The sequence below is a fragment of the Mobula hypostoma genome (genome assembly GCF_963921235.1).
Source record: "Mobula hypostoma chromosome 8 unlocalized genomic scaffold, sMobHyp1.1 SUPER_8_unloc_2, whole genome shotgun sequence".
Taxonomy (NCBI): Eukaryota; Metazoa; Chordata; class Chondrichthyes; order Myliobatiformes; family Myliobatidae; genus Mobula; species Mobula hypostoma.
In genome coordinates this window covers 325,149-342,500 of record NW_026948125.1, presented here as the reverse complement: position 1 = coordinate 342,500, position 17,352 = coordinate 325,149, and the positions used below count along the sequence as shown (strand labels likewise).

Sequence of the window (17,352 nt, the reverse complement as noted above, 5' to 3'; positions counted from 1 at the left end):
GATGGGACAGTGTGGAGGGAGTTTCACTCTGTGTCTGACCCTGGGAGTGTGTAATGGGACAGTGTGGAGGGAGATTCACTCTGTGTCTGACCCTGGGAGTGTGTAATGGGACAGTGTGGAGGGAGATTCACTCTGTGTGTGACCCTGGGAGTGTGTGATGGGGCAGTGTGGAGGGAGCTTCACTCTGTGTCTGACCCTGGGAGTGTGTGAAGGGACGGTGTGGAGGGAGATTCACTCTGTGTCTGACCCTGGGAGTGTGTGATAGGATGGTTGGAGGGAGATTCACTCTTTCAGACCCCGGGAGTGTGTGATGGGACAGTGTGGAGGGAGATTCACTCCGTGTCTGACCCTGGGACTGTGTAATGGGGCAGTGTGGAGGGAGCTTCACTCTGTGTCTGAGCCAGGGAGTGTGTGAAGGGACGGTGTGGAGGGAGCTTCACTCTGTGTCTGACCCTGGGACTGTGTAATGGGACAGTGTGGAGGGAGCTTCACTCTGTGTCTGACCCTGGGAGTGTGTGATGGGACGGTGTGGAGGGAGTTTCACTCTGTGTCTGACCCTGGAAGTGTGTGATGGGACGGTGTGGAGGGAGCTTCACTCTGTGTCTGACCCTGGAAGTGTGTGATGGGACGGTGTGGAGGGAGTTTCACTCTGTGTCTGACACTGGGAGTGTGTGATGGGATGGTGTGGAGGGAGATTCACTCTGTGTCTGACACTGGAAGTGTGTGATGGGATGGTGTGGAGGGAGATTCACTCTTTCTGACCCTGGGAGTGTGTGATGGGGCAGGGTGGAGGGAGATTCACTCTGTGTCTGACCCTGGGAGTGTGTGATGGGATGGTGTGGAGGGAGATTCACTCTTTCTGACCCTGGGAGTGTGTGATGGGGCAGGGTGGAGGGAGCTTCACTCTGTGTTTGACCCTGGGAGTGTGTGATGGGACAGTGTGGAGGGAGCTTCACTCTGTGTCTGACCCCGGGAGTGTGTGATGGGACAGTGTGGAGGGAGATTCACTCTTTCTGACCCTGGGAGTGTGTGATGGGGCAGGGTGGAGGGAGATTCACTCTGTGTCTGATCCTGGGAGTGTGTGATGGGACAGTGTGGAGGGAGCTTCACTCTGTGTCTGACCCTGGGAGTGTGTGATGGGACAGTGTGGAGGGAGATTCACTCCGTGTCTGACCCTGGGACTGTGTAATGGGACAGTGTGGAGGGAGCTTCAATCTGTGTCTGACCCTGGGAGTGTGTGATGGGGCAGGGTGGAGGGAGGATTCACTGTGTGTCTGATCCCGGGAGTGTGTGATGGGACAGTGTGGAGAGAGTTTCAGGTGTGAGTCACAAAATCTAGGTGGAGAATTAGATCCTTTTTCACTATTTCATCATGACTGTTCCACCTCCCTCTCGATCCATTTCTGCTTCTTTCTCACTATAAACTTTCATTTCCTGACTTCCTCCACCTTAAATACATCCAATACATCCTTCTGAAACCCAAGTACATGACATCCACCGATACTTCTTCGTCTATCTTGCTGGTTGTTTCCTCAAAGAATTCTAACAGATTTGTCAGACAAGAGTTTTCCTCAAGGAAAGCATGCTGACTTTGGCCTATTTTACGATGTGCCTGCAAGTACCCTGAAACTACATCCTTAACAATCGGCTCCAACATCTTCCCAACCATTGAAGTCAGGCTAATTGGCCTATAATTTCCTTTCTTCTGCCTTCCTCCCTTCTTAAAGAGTGGAGTGACATTTGCAATTTTCCAGTCCTCCAGAATCTTTTAATTTTGATAAATCTTAAAAATAATTTGGTATCCTCTTTGATATTGTTGGCTAGCTTACCTTCATATTTTATGCCCTCCCCGACCCCCGTGGCTTTTTAGATGCCTTTTGTTTCTTTTTTAAAGTTTCCCAAATCTCTAATTTCCCACTAATTTTTGCTCTATTATATGCTCTCTCTTTTGCTTTTATTTTGGCTTTGAATTCCCTTGTCAGCCACTGCTGCCTCATCCTAGTGTCAGAATACTTTTTCTTCTTTGAGATGTATCTGTCCTGTGCCTTCCGAATTGCTCCCAGAAATTGCTATTCTGTCTTTCTCCCTGTTAATATCCCCTTCCAATCAACTTTGGCCAGCTCCTCTCCCATGCATCTGTAATTCCCTTCACTCCATTGTAATACTGATACATATGATTTTAGTTTCTCCTTTCAAATTGCAGGGTGAATTCCATCATATTATGATGACTGCATCTGAAGCATTCCTTTACCTTAAGCTCACTACTCAAATCTGGTTCATTACACAAAACCTAGTCCGGAATATCTTTTCCCCTGGTGGGCTCAACAGCTGTTCTTAAAAAACCATCGAGTAGGCATTCTACAAATTGTCTCCCTTGGGATCCTGCAACAACCTGATTTTCCCAATCTACTTGCATATTGAAATCCACCATGACTATCATAACATTTTGCTTTTGACAAGCCTTTCCTGTCTCCCATTGTAACTTGTAGTCCACATTCTGGCTAATGTTCAGAGGCCTGTACATACAGTAACACCCATCGGGGTCTTTTTACCCCTGTGATTTTGTAACTCTACCCACAGATATTCTCTATATTCCGATCCTCTGTCACCTCTTTCTAATGATTTGATTTGACTCTTTTTACCAACAGAGCCACCCCACCCCTCCACATACCTGCTTGTCCTTTCAATATAATGTGTATCCTTGGACGTTAAGCTCCCAACTATAATCTTTTAGTCACGATTCAATGATGCCCACAATGTCATAACTGTGCTACAAGATCATCTACTTTATTCTATCTACTGCGCGCATTCAAATATAAAACCTACAATCCCGTATCTAACGCCCTTTTTGATTTTGTCCTCCTGTCATACTGCAACCCATCCCACTGTCTGCAATTTTGCCCTATCGTCTGCCTGTCTCCCCTGACAGTACCACTACCTCTGCTTGTAAACCAACAACCTTATCACTCTGGTTCGCACCCCACTGTAAACCCGAACAGCTCCAGCAAACCTGCCTGCAGGGATATTGGTATCCCTTGGGTTCAGGTGTAACATGCCCCTTTTGTACAGGTCATACCTTCCCCAGAAGAGGTCCCAATGATCCAGAAATTTGAAACCTGTGTGATGGGTCAGTGTGGAGGGAGCTTCACTCTGTGTCTGACCCTGGGAGTGTGTGATGGGACGGTGTATAGGGAGTTTCACTCTGTGTCTGACCGTGGGAGTGTGTGATGGGACAGTGTGGAGGGAGATTCACTCTGTGTCTGACCCTGGGAGTGTGTGATGGGACAGTGTGGAGGGAGATTCACTCTGTGTCTGACCCTGGGAGTGTGTGTTTGGATGGTGTTGGGGGAATTTCACTCTGTGTCTGACCCGGGGAGTGTGCTGCATATACCCTGTACAAATGTTGAATTTTTTTTTACATTCCAGATCTTGCCCTTCCTCCTGTTCACCTCCTCTCCCTCATCACCCTACGCAGCCAAAACTTTGCCTCAACACGGTCAGTGAAGTCCATCTCCCCATCTAAACAGCTTACATCTGTCCCAGGTCCTTCGGGAGGGCAGGATTCAGTCATCGAGACTTCTCCCCATCAGCAGACTGGTCTCACGCGGGTCTCCCGAGCATCCACCTTTCAGTAAGTGGGAAATATCTGGGAAGTGGTACAATATTGGAAGGTGTAGGATTAGCTGTTCCAGGTGGGGAAAATGTAAGGATGTACATTATCTGAATGGTGAGGGTGTGGACACTGCAGTAATCAGATTTGAAGTTGGGTGTCAAAGTCAACTTTATTGTCATAAGCACAAATTTGTTTGGCCTCTGGAGGAAGTAGAGGAGTTGATGAGCTCTCTTGACTGTAGCATCTCTGTGGTTGGACCGGGACAGACTGCGGGTGATGTTCACTCCTAGGAACTTTAATCTCTCAACCTGTTGATGTAGGCAGGAGGATGTGCATCATCTCCCCCTCCCCCAACGTTTCCTGAAGTCAATGACCAGCTCTTTGTTTAGTTGACATTGTTGTCATGACACCACGTTACTAATTGCTCTATCTGCTTCCTGTACTCTGACTAGTTAGTTGAGATACAGCCCCCTCTGGTGGTATCATCTGCAAATGTCGATTGGATGAGAGCAGAATCTGGCCATGTAGTCACGAGTGTAGAAAGGGTAGAGCAGGGGGTTGAGGACAAAACCTTGTGAAGAATCAATGTTTTGAATAATCATGGCATTGGTGTTGTTGCCTGTCCTTCCTCAGAGTGGTCTGTTGGTCAGGAAGTAGAGGATGCAGTTACAGAGGGAAGTTGACTCCCAGGGTCCAGAGTTTCAGGTGAAATGGAAAACTCACAACAGCAGCACAGGCTTAGGTTCAGGAAGAGTTCTTACTCCTCAACCATCACCAGCATGGATAACCTCACCCACCTCAACGCTGAACTGATTCCCTGATTCCACAACCTACAGACTCACTTCCAGCAACTCAATTCCTCATGTGTGTTTCAGGAAGGGTAGGATAAGGGAACACAAACATGAAGTGGAGAGAGTGAGCAGTTTCAGGTTGCTGGGTATCAAGATCTCCGAGGATCTAACCTGGTCCCAACATATTGTTGCAGCTATAAAGAAGGCAAGACAGCGGCTATATTTCATTAGTAGTTTGAGGAGATGTGGTTTGTCAACTAAATCACTCGAAACTTCTATAGATGTAACGTGGAGAGCATTCTGACAGATGCATCACTGTCTGGTACTGGGCGGGAGGGGGGTGGGAGGAGGGGCTACTGCACGGGACCGAAAGAAGCTACAGAAAGTTGCAAAACTAGTCAGCTCCATCTTAGGTACTAGTCTCTGTAGTATCCAAGACACCTTCAGGGAGCAGTGTCTCAGAAAGGCAGCGTCCATTATCAAGGACCCCCAGCACCCAGGGCATGCCCCCTTCTCACTGTTACCATCAGGTAGGAGGTACAGAAGCCTGAAGGCACACACTCAGTGATTTGGGAACAGCTTCTCCCCCTCTGCCATTTGATTCCTAAATTGACACTGAACCTATGAACACTACCTCACTTTAAAAAAAATACTACTTCTGTTTGTGCACTATTTTAATTTAACTATTTAATATACATCTATACACTTACTGTAATTGATTTACTGATTTATTTTTGTCTTTCTGTATTGCATTGAGCTGCTGCTGCCAAGGTAACAGTTTTCATCACAACACACATCAAAGTTGCTGGTGAACGCAGCAGGCCAGGCAGCATCTCTAGGAGGAGGTACAGTTGACATTTCGGGCCGAGACCCTTCGTCAGGACTAACGACGGCCCAAAACATCGACTGTACCTCCTCCTAGAGATGCTGCCTGGCCTGCTGTGTTCACCAGCAACTTTGATGTGTGTTGCTTGAATTTCCAGCATCTGCAGAATTCCTCGTGTTTGAGTTTTCACCACACATGCCGGTGATAATAAACCTGATTCTCCATATTATTTTTTATTTGCACAGTTTGACTTCTTTTGCAGATTAGTTGTTTCTCTGTCACTATCTGATTATGTATAGTTTTTGTAAATTCAGTTGTATTTCTTTTTCCCCTGTAATTGTCTGCAAGAAACTGAATCTGAAGATTGTATAAGATGGCATTGACTTTGACTGTTACTATGCAAAAGAAGACAGATTGTACAAATAAAATATAATACTGAGAACAAGGCTAGAGCAACACACTAGAGCTGCTACACTACGGTAAGGAATGCCTATCGTTCCTTTCTGAGACTGCATTTTGGCACATTGGGCCATCTGGCTGTACCCCTGCTACCTGCATACAGACAGCTTAAAGAGTAAGGCTCTAGAGATCAAGACAACTAAAAGGTGGTTGCGCGAGGTGGGGAAACGGTTGCCGGATTGCCTTGAGTCAGTTGACTGGCCCGTGTTCAGGAACTCCTCTGGCAAGCTGAATGAGTACACCAGGGTCATTACAGACTTCATTAGAACAGCTGTGAATGAGTGCATCCCCACAAAATCATTCAGAGCTTTCCCCAGTCAGAAGCCCCGAATGGACAATGAAATCCTGAACTTGCTGAGAGTCACATCAGAGACATTCAAGTCTGGAAATGAAGAATGCAACAAGGGGTGCAGATATGATCTCCGGAACACCATCTCTCGAGCGAAGTGGAGATTCCAGACCAGAATGGAATCAACAAGGGATGTGGCAGGGTTTGAATGCCAGAAGCTCCTACAAAGTTAAATCTTGCGACATAGGGAACAGCAGAGCTTCACTTCCAGAAGAGCTCAATGTCTTCTCTGCTCGCTTTGAACAGCAGAGCAGGGAAGAACCCCATGTCTCCCAATGATCCTTTGATCTCAGTATCTGAAGGTGACGTGTGGTCTGCCTTCAAGAGAATGAATCCAAGCAGAGCATTCGGTCCAGACAGAATACCTGGCCAAGTACTGAAGACCCGTGCTGACCAATTTACTGGTGTGTTCACGGATATCTTCAACCTCTCCTTCCGGCAGTGTGTGGTCCCCATCTGCTTCAATCATACGGGTGCCCGAGAAGAGTGCAGTAACCTGCCTAAATAACCATCGCCCAGTGACACTCACATCCACAGTGATGAAGTGTTTTGAGAGGCTGCTGTTGAAGCATATTGGCTCTTGTACGAGTGGTGACTTGGATCCACTCCAATTTGCCTAGTAGAACAATAAGTCTACAGCAGATGCTATCTTGTAGGCTCTTCACACAACCCTGGAATATCTGGGCAGTAGAGATGCATACATCAGGATGCTCTTTATTGATTATGTCTCGGTATTTAACACCATCATCCCCTCAAAACTAATCAGCGAACTCCAAGACCTGGTCCACAATACCCTCTTGTGCAATTGGATCCTGGATTTCCTCACTTGTAGACCCCAGTCAGTTCGATTGGCAACATCTCCTCCACAATCTCCATCACCACAGGAGCATGAGATGTGTGCTTAGCCCCCACTCTACTCACTTTACACCTGTGACTGTCTGGCTAAGTACAGCTCCAACACCGTATACAAGTTTGCTGATGACACCTCTGTTGTGGACTGTGTCAAACGGGGTGACAAATCAGAAACACAAAATAATCTGCAGATGCTGGGGTCAAAGCAACACTCACAACACGCTGGAGGAACTCAGCAGGTCGGGCAGCATCCATTGAAAAGAAGGGTGCCGGCCCAAAACGTCGACCGATCTTTTCCACGGATGCTGCCTGACCTGCTGATTTCCTCCAGCGTGTTGTGAGTGATAAATCAGAATACAGGAGGGAGATTGAAATAATAAATTTTACTTTGAACTTTGAAGACTGACGTGCAGGATAAGCTGTCCCTCAGTACATGTGACTATAATAAACCAACTCTAATACTAACAGAGGTCTGAGTTCCAATCCCTTTCTCCATCCGATCCTACAGGCCTGCCCTGATTCCTTTGAATCGGAAGAGCACTGTAGACAGAGGAGAGCTGTACCCATGGTGGAACAGTATCAGACTCTTTCCTCAGAAGGTCATGGATACACAGGGAACAATTCAGTGAAGGTTCGGACTGGGCTGGGGACAGGTGGTGTCTGATGAGGAAGGGGTGAACTGGGTTCAGGAGTGGGGAGGGAATTACAGGATGTAAAAGCAAGGATGTAATGCTGGGGCATTGATCAGACCGCACTTGGAGTATTGTGAGCAGTTTTGCATCTTTATTTGAGAAAAGATGAGGTGGCACTGGAGAGGTTCCAGACCTGAGAATGAAAGAGTTAACATAGGAGTGTTTGATGTCTTTGGGTCAATACTCACTGGAGGTTAGAAGAATGAGTGGAAATCTCATTGAAACTGATCGAATATGGAAAGGCCTAGATAGAGTGGATGTGGGGAGGATGTTTCCTATAGTGGGGAGTCTAGAACCAGGGGGCACAGACTCGGAACAAAGGATGTCCATTTAGAACAAAGATGAGATTTCAGCAGAGGGTGGTGAATCTGTGGTTCATTGCTACAGTCATTGGGCATATTTAAAGCATTGGTTGATGGGTTCCTGATTGGTCAGGGTACCAAAGGGGAGATGACAAGAGAATGGGGTTGAGAGGAATAATAAAACAGCCATGATGGAATGGCAGAGCAGACTTGATAGGCCGAATCCCCTAAATCTGTTCCTATGACTTCTAGTTTTATGGGAGCTGGAAAGAGGGGAATGGGTCTGTATGAGTCAATTTGAGTTGGGTCACTTCCCAGTCATCTGAACCCTCTTACAGTGAAGGATCTCTGACTGTGCTGGTCGAGATGGAGAGGAAACTGAGAGCGGCCGTGGCGGAGAGAGAGCGCCTCCTTCAGGCCCGGGTGAGTAACACACTACCCCTGGGGGATAGGTAGTTGGGCGAGTGGTCGGCTAGCTGGAAAATGAGATCTGCAGAGCTCCCATTTAGATGATACTTTTGAATTGGGTAAAGATCTAGTCCCACTCAACTGAAAGGTTCTTCAGCCCCTTGTCTCTGCTCTCCCAGTTCCCTCAGCCACACTTGCCCAAGCTCATCCTGCTTTTCCCTTGATATCCAGAGGCCTCCCTCTGATTAATGGAGATCTCTGGGGATTGGGGTGTAGGGAGAGAATTCCAGGAAACCCCCCCCCCCACCCTCTGGATGAAGGGTTATCTCCCCATCTCCATCCCAATGGCTGAATCCTCATCTGAGACTGTGCCTCCTGGTCCTAGACTCCCAGCTGGGGTGGACCTACATCCCCACCTCCCCTGTTGAGTGTTTGTGTCTCAGTGGGACCAAACTCCAGAAACTCCCAGCCCTGTTCCCTCAGTGAGGAGGCGCCACATCCCGGAAACAATTAGATGACACTGCTTTTTGTACTTCCTTCAGTCCAAGCCCCAGAATTCTCTCCCTCAGCCTCTGTGCTCCTCCTAGACCCATGCACTCGATATCTTCCACAGTCCCTCTGCCCTTTTGAGTGTGATGGAACTCTCCCCCGAGTGACAACCTGAGGAACTTGACACAGTCAGAGACAGAGCAGCCCACTCATTCGCACCACCACCCCATAAACATGTCCGACCTCCACAACCGGTACACAGGGTGCACTGTCTAGAGAGCACACAGTGATTACTCACCTCAACTAGTCCGACAGCTCCCCACCCCTCCCTACCCAGAAGGACCAGGGTATCAGGGGGAGTGAGACACCTCCACTGCTGGTTGACCCACCACTGTCCCCAATCAGAAGTTTGTTGGATTCAGTGTTGCCTGGATTGACCCCGAGGCTCTGTCCCCGCTCCCTCTCCCTCTCACCTTCCCCACACGGACTGTGATGGTCTGTCATGGATCCCAAACAGTGGACCGAAGGTGTTGATAAAATTTCATTGTCTGTTAGGAATTGGAGAAGAAACGTCTGGAAAATACTGAGAGTGAGAGGGCAAAGAGGGAGGAGGGAAAGATGGTCGCAGAGAGAGACAGCTCTACACGTCACCTGGTGGGTTCCAGTGGCAGGGGTGAGATGGTAAAGGAATGTGAGATCGACACAGCTCTGTGGGAGGGGGTGAGGAGGGGCGAGGAGGGATTGCTGGGGGTGTGAGGAGGGAGTGTTGTGGGAGGGGGTGAAGGGGGAATGCTGGGGGGGTGAGGAGGGAGTGTTATGGGAGGGGGTGAAGGGGGAATGCTGGGGGGGTGAGGAGGGAGTGTTGTGGGGGTGAGGGTGATGATGGAGAATCACACTACAGCAGGAGTAATCGTGGTGATACTGGGGGCCTTTGTGGGTTTTGACGGCGGTGATGTGTTGTTCTAGTTTAACGTCTCTTTCCCCTCTCTCTCCACCATGCCCCCACCGATGCAGAGTCAGCACTGGGCCCCGGTGTCAGCCTCGGCCTCCCACTTTGACCTGCGCTCCCACGTGGAGTCAGCAGGTCACTGCGTGGCCTCGTGCCCTCACCTGGTGCTGAGCAGTTCCACCTGCCGAGGGTCCCTCACCAAGGTGGGACAGCGTTTCCAAACGTGGAGAACTCGCTGGTTTGTCTTTGACACCAGGCAGGGACGTCTTTCCTACTACACAGGTGGGACAGCCCTATCCGAAAACCCAACCCGACCCGTCCAGAACATCCTGCCCACTGTCCCCAACCCTAAATCTGCAACAGCCACAGGGATGCAAGTCCTTTTACACCAGTCCAATCCCATCCAAACCCAAACCCATCGCCCCCAATCTGAAACACAGCTGAGTCCAAAACACCCAGCCGCAGTCCATAACAAACTCCTGCCCCTGCTGGGACACTGACCTCCCGGTTGAAACTCCCTGCACCTGCCCACAGTCTGTAAGTCCCAGACCAGCAAGACACTGCTTGAAACTTTCCTTCTTTAAAGTCAAAGTCAAATACTTACACAAAAGTTCATTGTTCCCAGAAATCAATCCCCCTCTCGGTGTGATACTCCCTCCTCACAGCCCTCCCCAGAGTTACAATTGAGGAGGGGTAGAGTGTTTATGAGTCTCACTCACCTGGCCGCTCCGTAGAAAAGAGCCCAAGTTTGTGCAGTTTCTCCTTTTACCTCACTCTCTCTAATCCAGGCTGCATCCTGGTGAACCTCTTTACAACTCATCTTTCCTGTAATGGGGTGGTAAGAACTGAATGCACAACCGCAAATGCGAATTCTCCAGGGTTTTATAAGGATGTAAGACAGCTTCCCAATTCGGTGCACGTCGGCACCTGAATAGTCAGTGCAGCTCTGTCACAGCTTGTGTTCTCAGAGCTTGGAGTCCTGTTCCGGCTCTCTCCGTGAGGTCTTTATACGTCCACCCTGTGGTAGCACAATGCTTTACAGCGTCAGTGATCTGGGCTCAGTCCCTGCGGCTGAGGTATGTTCTCCCCGCCCCCATCCTCCTGAGACGTACCAGCATCACTGTCAATGGTCCTTGATCAGGCTGGGGTAAAATGGGTGAGATGCTGCGCATTGTGGCATGTCGTGTCCGAAGGGTTCGGTGCACGCTGTATCTCTGAATGAATAAATAGATGCTCGGTTCCGCCATTAACCAGCAAATCGAACTTGCGCCGTACCAGATTGAAGAGACATTGTTCATTGAGGAGCAAGCTTTTCACCCAGACGATGAATGAGCTGCCAGAGGGAGTCTTTGAGGCAGCTGGATTTACAATTTGTAAATGTCCCTTAGACAGCTACATGGACAGGAAAGGTTTAGAGAGATATGGGGCAAACATGGGAAATAGGACTGGCTTGGATAGGAATCTGGGACAGCATGGATGAGATGGGCCAAAATGCCCATTTCTACTGTAATGACTTGAGGTTAATGCTCAATTTTAAGCTCTCCTTCTCCCCCTCACACCAACCTAAAGGCCTACCTCCACACAATCCCCACGCCTGGAACTGCTGGCCCATCTGGAAAGAAACTGGTCTTGCCTCCTTTTCCGAGGGAAAACATTTGGGGTGGGATGGGAGGGAGACAACACTGGAATTTTTCACCTGTTGCCATGGTGGGGTGGGTTTGCTGGATTGTGTGGGGTGGGTTTGCTGGATTCAGTGTGGGGTGGGTTTGCTGGATTAAGTGTGGGGTGTCACCATGGTGGGGTGGGTTTGCTGGATTGTGTGAGGTGGGTTTACTGGATTGTGTGAGGTGTCACCATGGTGGGGTGGGTTTACCGGACTAACCGTCCTTTCTCCGTCGGCCCCAGACCAAGCAGAGAGAAAACGGAAGGGGGTTATCTATTTCCAGGCCTTCGAGGAGGTCTACTTTGATCACCTGAGGAACGCCCCAAAGGTGAGTGGGCAGAACAGAGCAGTGGCAAAAGTGAACTTCTGGGGAAATCCGATATCCTGGTGGGACCAGGGGTTCGAATGTTCCATTACCACAGTCTAGTGAAATACTGGCCCCTGGACACAGGGGAGGTTTGTGCTGGGGGAGGGGGTTTAAGAACTTCCATTGGGGAGAATTTGGGTTTCTGGGATGAGGGAAACATGGTCCTGTGCTCCCAAGAGACTCAAGGGACAAGGGTCTGAACCTAATATCCTGCGGGCTTCAACGGGAGAGGACGGTGGTGATGGAAATTCCCTCCCTGTTAAACTAGGGGGTGGAGTTGGACGGGGTGTTTGGGGAGGATTGAAGGTTTTGGAGAGGTTTAAACTGGGTCATGGAACAAAGAGACATGGTTCCCTGACAGTGGTGAAGGAGATGTTTCTCACGATGGTCTTCATTGGTCAGCAGCTGAGATGTTATGCAACAGTTGTACAAGACTTTGCTGAGACCACATATGGACAGTTTTGGTCACCCAGCTCTAGGAAAGGTGCTGCTAAGCTGGGAAGAGTGCAGAGATTCATTGGGACGCTGCTGGGACTTGAAGGACTAAGTTATGTAGAGAGGTTGAGCATACTGTGACTTCATTCCTTGGAGCTTAGGAGGCAGAGGGGTGACCTTATAGAGGTGTATAAAATCTTGAGGGGCGTCGCAGGGTGAATGTTCATGGTCTTTTTCTCCAGGGTGGGGAGTGTTTTAGGGATTTGGAGATTTAAAGGGGGACCTGAGGGGCAGCTTTTCACCCAGAGTGTGGTCTGAGCTGCCAGAGGGAGTGAATGAGGCAACATTTCGAAGACACTTGGACAGGTACTGAACACGGATAGGAAAAGTTTAGAGGGATGGCCAAATCTGGGCAAATGGGTCTCACTCAGATGGGAATCTGGGCTGGCATGGAATCTGGCTGTTTCTGTGCTAAGCCAGTGGGCCAGAAATCCCAGAGCTCTTGGGAAAGGGGGTAAGGTCTGGGTTCGTTAAGGGAATTGAGGGAGCAAGGGTTGTTCCGGCCAGATGTGAACGGAGTTGGGGTTGGCAGTGGATATGGTATATGGGGCCGGTGGTGGCTACAATAGAACCCCAATGGTGTTGGCTGTCCTCTTCCTATAGAGTCCGAACCCTCTGCTGACGTTCTGCCTCAAGACCTACGACCGTCTCTACTACCTGGTGGCCCCCAGTGACGAGGCCTTGCGGATCTGGATGGAGGTGGTCCTGACTGCTGTCGAGGGTGCCAGGCGCTTCTGAGATAATGCTAGGTCCCCTCTGAGGGGACCTGCTGATCCACCCAGTCACTGGTCTGTGGATAGAACCTCACCATTTCCTCGCCGGCCCTCCATCTTCCACCTGCTCAGGGAAACTTTGAAAGCTGGCATCACAGTAGGAAGTGGCTTAGAAACCCCAGCACTGATCCCATTTTCCCGGGAGATCTGCGAGGGGTCTGCTTGAAGCAAGGCAATGCATGTGGGTGCTGGGACATTCAAAATACTGGTGAAGAATTAACTGATAGAGCATTACAGCTGATGGTACCAATGTTGGTACACTCAAGGTGGGTGGTACTAGAAATTATACACTCAAAATGGCTGAACCAGCACTGGTACACTCAAGATGGTGGAACCAGCACTGGTACACTCAAGATGTAAGCAGAGTATCAGGAGAACTTATTGAAGCTGGAACACTTAATATGGTCATTGATATGTCACCAGTTGGGTTAATAAACTAATAGCAACTTCTTTGGCTTTGCACTTTTGGATGATGTGGAATTCTTTCTCATTGTACCTATGCTGGGTGATGGCACCACCCTCTGCAAGAGAGCATATGAGTTGAATGATGTAACTCCCCCAACATGTGGCAGGGAGGTGTTTGCACAGTCTGAGGGAGCAGGGAGGACCTTCCGTGTGAGGTCTCCCCCCTCCACATTACTTCCACTTTCAGTCAGTGCTGAGGGAAGCTTTGAACCCACATCTGTTTCTCTCATTTCCCAAACCTAAACCCTCTCCATTCCACCCCAATGCCTTGACCACAGATCAGTCGTGACTGACACAGAGTATTAAACAGTAGTTTCATCAGCATGGGTCCAACACACGTAACTACAAGCAGGGCAGTGGAGGGAGCACCTTCACAAGCAATATACTGTCATTAACCTGTGTGACTTAGGGCCCTGGGGAATGCAGTAGATCAGAGGAACCCGGGAATGGTTCCCTGAAAGTGGTGACACAGTTAGATAGGGTGGTGAAAAAGGAATTTGGCACTGAATACGTGAGTTATGTTGCAACACACTCAAAACACTGGAGGAACCCAACGGCTCAGGCACTATCTACAGAGGGGATGAGAAAGAGGAGATTTTTTGGGCCAAGACCCTTCGTCAGGATGTGCTGATTTCCACTGGCATTTTTAGTGTGGCTGCTCATCTGCCGAAAGGCGTGAGTCAATGTTACACTGCAATTGTACAAGACGTTGGTGTGTGCAGTCCTGGTCTCCTGGTTACAGAAAAGACGTCATTACCCTGGAATGAGTACAGAGTAGATTTACAAGAATGTTGCCATGACTTGAGGGCCCCTCACTCACCAGAGTGTGGATTCAACCGCGATGAAACATGCGTCTCTGGGACTGCTGGCATCTCATGTTGAGAGACAGGGTCCAGAGGTGACCCTCATACGGCTGGTGTAAACAACGGGGGAGAGGGATTCTCTGCTCATGGCACCGCACGCCCTCCTCGCAGCCCCTCCCACAGTGTTCCCTCCTCAGCACCCCTCCGCCAGCATTTCCTCCTCGCCACAACTCTCTCTACCCTCCCTCCTCACCCCTCCCACAGAGTTCCCTCCTCACCCCCTCCCACAGAGTTCCCTTCTCACCCCTCCCACAGTGTTCCCTCCTCACCCCTCCCACAGTGTTCCCTCCTCACCCCCTCCCACAGCACTCCCTCCTCACCCCTCCCAGAATTCCCTCCTCACCATCCCCTCCAACAGAGTTCCCTCCTCACTCCCTCCCACAGAGTTCCCTCTTCACCCACCCCACAGTGTTCCCTCCTCACCCCTCCCACAGCGTTCCCTCCTCACCATCCCCTCCCACAGCTTTCCCTCCTCACCCTTCCCAGTGTTCCCTCCTCACCATCCCCTCCCACAGCGTTCCCTCCTCACCCCTCCCACAGCGTTCCCTCCTCACCCCTCCCACAGTGTTCGCTCCTCACCATCCCCTCCCACAGAGTTCCCTCCTCACCCCTCCCACAGTGTTCCCTCCTCACCCCCCCCACAGTGTTCCCTCCTCACCCCTCCCAGTGTTCGCTCCTCACCCCCTCCCACAGCGTTCCAACCTCACCCCCTCCCACAGTGTTCCCTCCTCACCCCTCCCACAGCGTTCCCTCCTCACCATCCCCTCCCACAGCTTTCCCTCCTCACCCTTCCCAGTGTTCCCTCCTCACCATCCCCTCCCACAGCGTTCCCTCCTCACCCCTCCCACAGTGTTCCCTCCTCACCATCCCCTCCCACAGCGTTCCCTCCTCACCATCCCCTCCCACAGCATTCCCTCCTCACCCCTCCCAGTGTTCCCTCACCATCCCCTCCCACAGTGTTCCCTCCTCACCATCCCCTCCCACAGCGTTCCCTCCTCACCCCTCCCACAGCGTTCCCTCCTCTCCCCTTCCCACAGTGTTCCCTCCTCACCCCCTCCCACAGCGTTCCCTCATCATCCCCTCCCACAGCGTTCCCTCCTCACCATCCCCTCCCACAGCGTTCCCTCCTCACCCCTCCCACAGAGTTCCCTCCTCACCCCCTCCCAGTGTTCCCTCCTCACCCCTCCCACAGCGTTCCCTCCTCACCCCCCCACAGTATTCCCTCCTCACCCCTCCCACAAAGTTCCCTCCTCACCCCCTCCCAGTGTTCCCTCCTCACCATCCCCTCCCACAGTGTTCCCTCCTCACCAGCCCCTCCCACAGCGTTCCCTCCTCACCCCTCCCACAGTGTTCCCTCCTCACCATCCCCTCCCACAGTGTTCCCTCCTCACCATCCCCTCCCACAGCGTTCCCTCCTCACCCCTCCCACAGTATTCCCTCCTCACCATTCCCTCCCACAGCGTTCCCTTCTCACCATCCCCTCCCACAGAGTTCCCTCCTCACTCCCTCCCACAGAGTTCCCTCCTCACCCTCTCCCACAGTGTTCCCTCCTCACCCCTCCCACAGTGTTCCCTCTTCACCCCCTCCCACTGTTCCCTCCTCAACCCTCCCACAGTGTTCCCTCCTCACCCCCTCCCACAGCGTTCCCTCCTCACCCCCTCCCACAGCGTTCCCTCCTCACCATCCCCTCCCATAGAGTTCCCTCCTCACCCCTCCCACAGTGTTCCCTCCTCACCCCCTCCCAGTGTTCCCTCCTCACCCCCTCCGTGTTCCCTCCTCACCATCCCCTCCCATAAGTGTTCCCTCCTCACCCCTCCCACAGCGTTCCCTCCTCACCCCCTCCCACAGCGTTCCCTCCTCACCCCCCCCACAGTGTTCCCTCCTCACCCCCTCCCACAGCACACCCTCCTCACCCCTCCCACAGTGTTCCCTCCTCACCATCCCCTCCCACAGCTTTCCCTCCTCACCATCCCCTCCCACAGCGTTCCCTCCTCACCATCCCCTCCCACAGCGTTCCCTCCTCACCCCTCCCACAGCGTTCCCTCCTCACCCCTCCCACAGTGTTCCCTCCTCACCATCCCCTCCCACAGAGTTCCCTCCTCACCCCTCCCACAGTGTTCCCTCCTCACCCCCTCCCACAGTGTTCCCTCCTCACCCCTCCCAGTGTTCCCTCCTCACCCCCTCCCACTGTTCCCTCCTCAACCCTCCCACAGTGTTCCCTCTTCACCCCCTCCCACTGTTCCCTCCTCACCATCCCCTCCCACAGCGTTCCCTCCTCACCATCCCCTCCCACAGCATTCCCTCCTCACCCCTCCCAGTGTTCCCTCCTCAGCATCCCCTCCCACAGTGTTCCCTCCTCACCGTCCCTCCCACAGCGTTCCCTCCTCACCCCTCCCACAGCATTCCCTCCTCTCCCCTTCCCACAGTGTTCCCTCCTCACCCCCTCCCACAGCGTTCCCTCCTCATCATCCCCTCCCACAGCGTTCCCTCCTCACCATCCCCTCCCACAGCGTTCCCTCCTCACCCCTCCCACAGAGTTCCCTCCTCACCCCTTCCCAGTGTTCCCTCCTCACCCCTCCCACAGCTTTCACTCCTCACCCCTCCCACAGCGTTCCCTCCTCACCCCCCCACAGTATTCCCTCCTCACCCCTCCCACAAAGTTCCCTCCTCACCCCCTCCCAGTGTTCCCTCCTCACCATCCCCTCCCACAGCGTTCCCTCCTCACCCCTCCCACAGTGTTCCCTCCTCACCATCCCCTCCCACAGTGTTCCCTCCTCACCATCCCCTCCCACAGCGTTCCCTCCTCACCCCTCCCACAGTGTTCCCTCTTCACCCCCTCCCACTGTTCCCTCCTCAACCCTCCCACAGTGTTCCCTCTTCACCCCCTCCCACTGTTCCCTCCTCAACCCTCCCACAGCGTTCCCTCCTCACCATCCCCTCCCACAGCGTTCCCTCCTCACCCCTCCCAGTGTTCCCTCCTCACCATCCCCTCCCAC

The 17,352-nt window shown here is 51.7% G+C and overlaps 1 protein-coding gene across 1 annotated transcript in view; it reads left to right on the top strand.

Moving 5' to 3' along the window:
* The window catches only part of LOC134341173 (pleckstrin homology-like domain family B member 1), a 21,601-nt gene extending 8,125 nt beyond the window's left edge, over nt 1-13,476 (top strand). The window contains exons 3-8 of the mRNA XM_063038974.1: nt 3,427-3,631; nt 8,223-8,307; nt 9,337-9,435; nt 9,796-10,012; nt 11,636-11,721; nt 12,859-13,476. Coding sequence (XP_062895044.1) covers nt 3,427-3,631; nt 8,223-8,307; nt 9,337-9,435; nt 9,796-10,012; nt 11,636-11,721; nt 12,859-12,993 — 827 coding nt within the window. The 3' untranslated portion in view covers nt 12,994-13,476. The remainder of the gene's footprint in view (nt 1-3,426; nt 3,632-8,222; nt 8,308-9,336; nt 9,436-9,795; nt 10,013-11,635; nt 11,722-12,858) is intronic.
* Nucleotides 13,477-17,352: the final 3,876 nt, after the last annotated feature.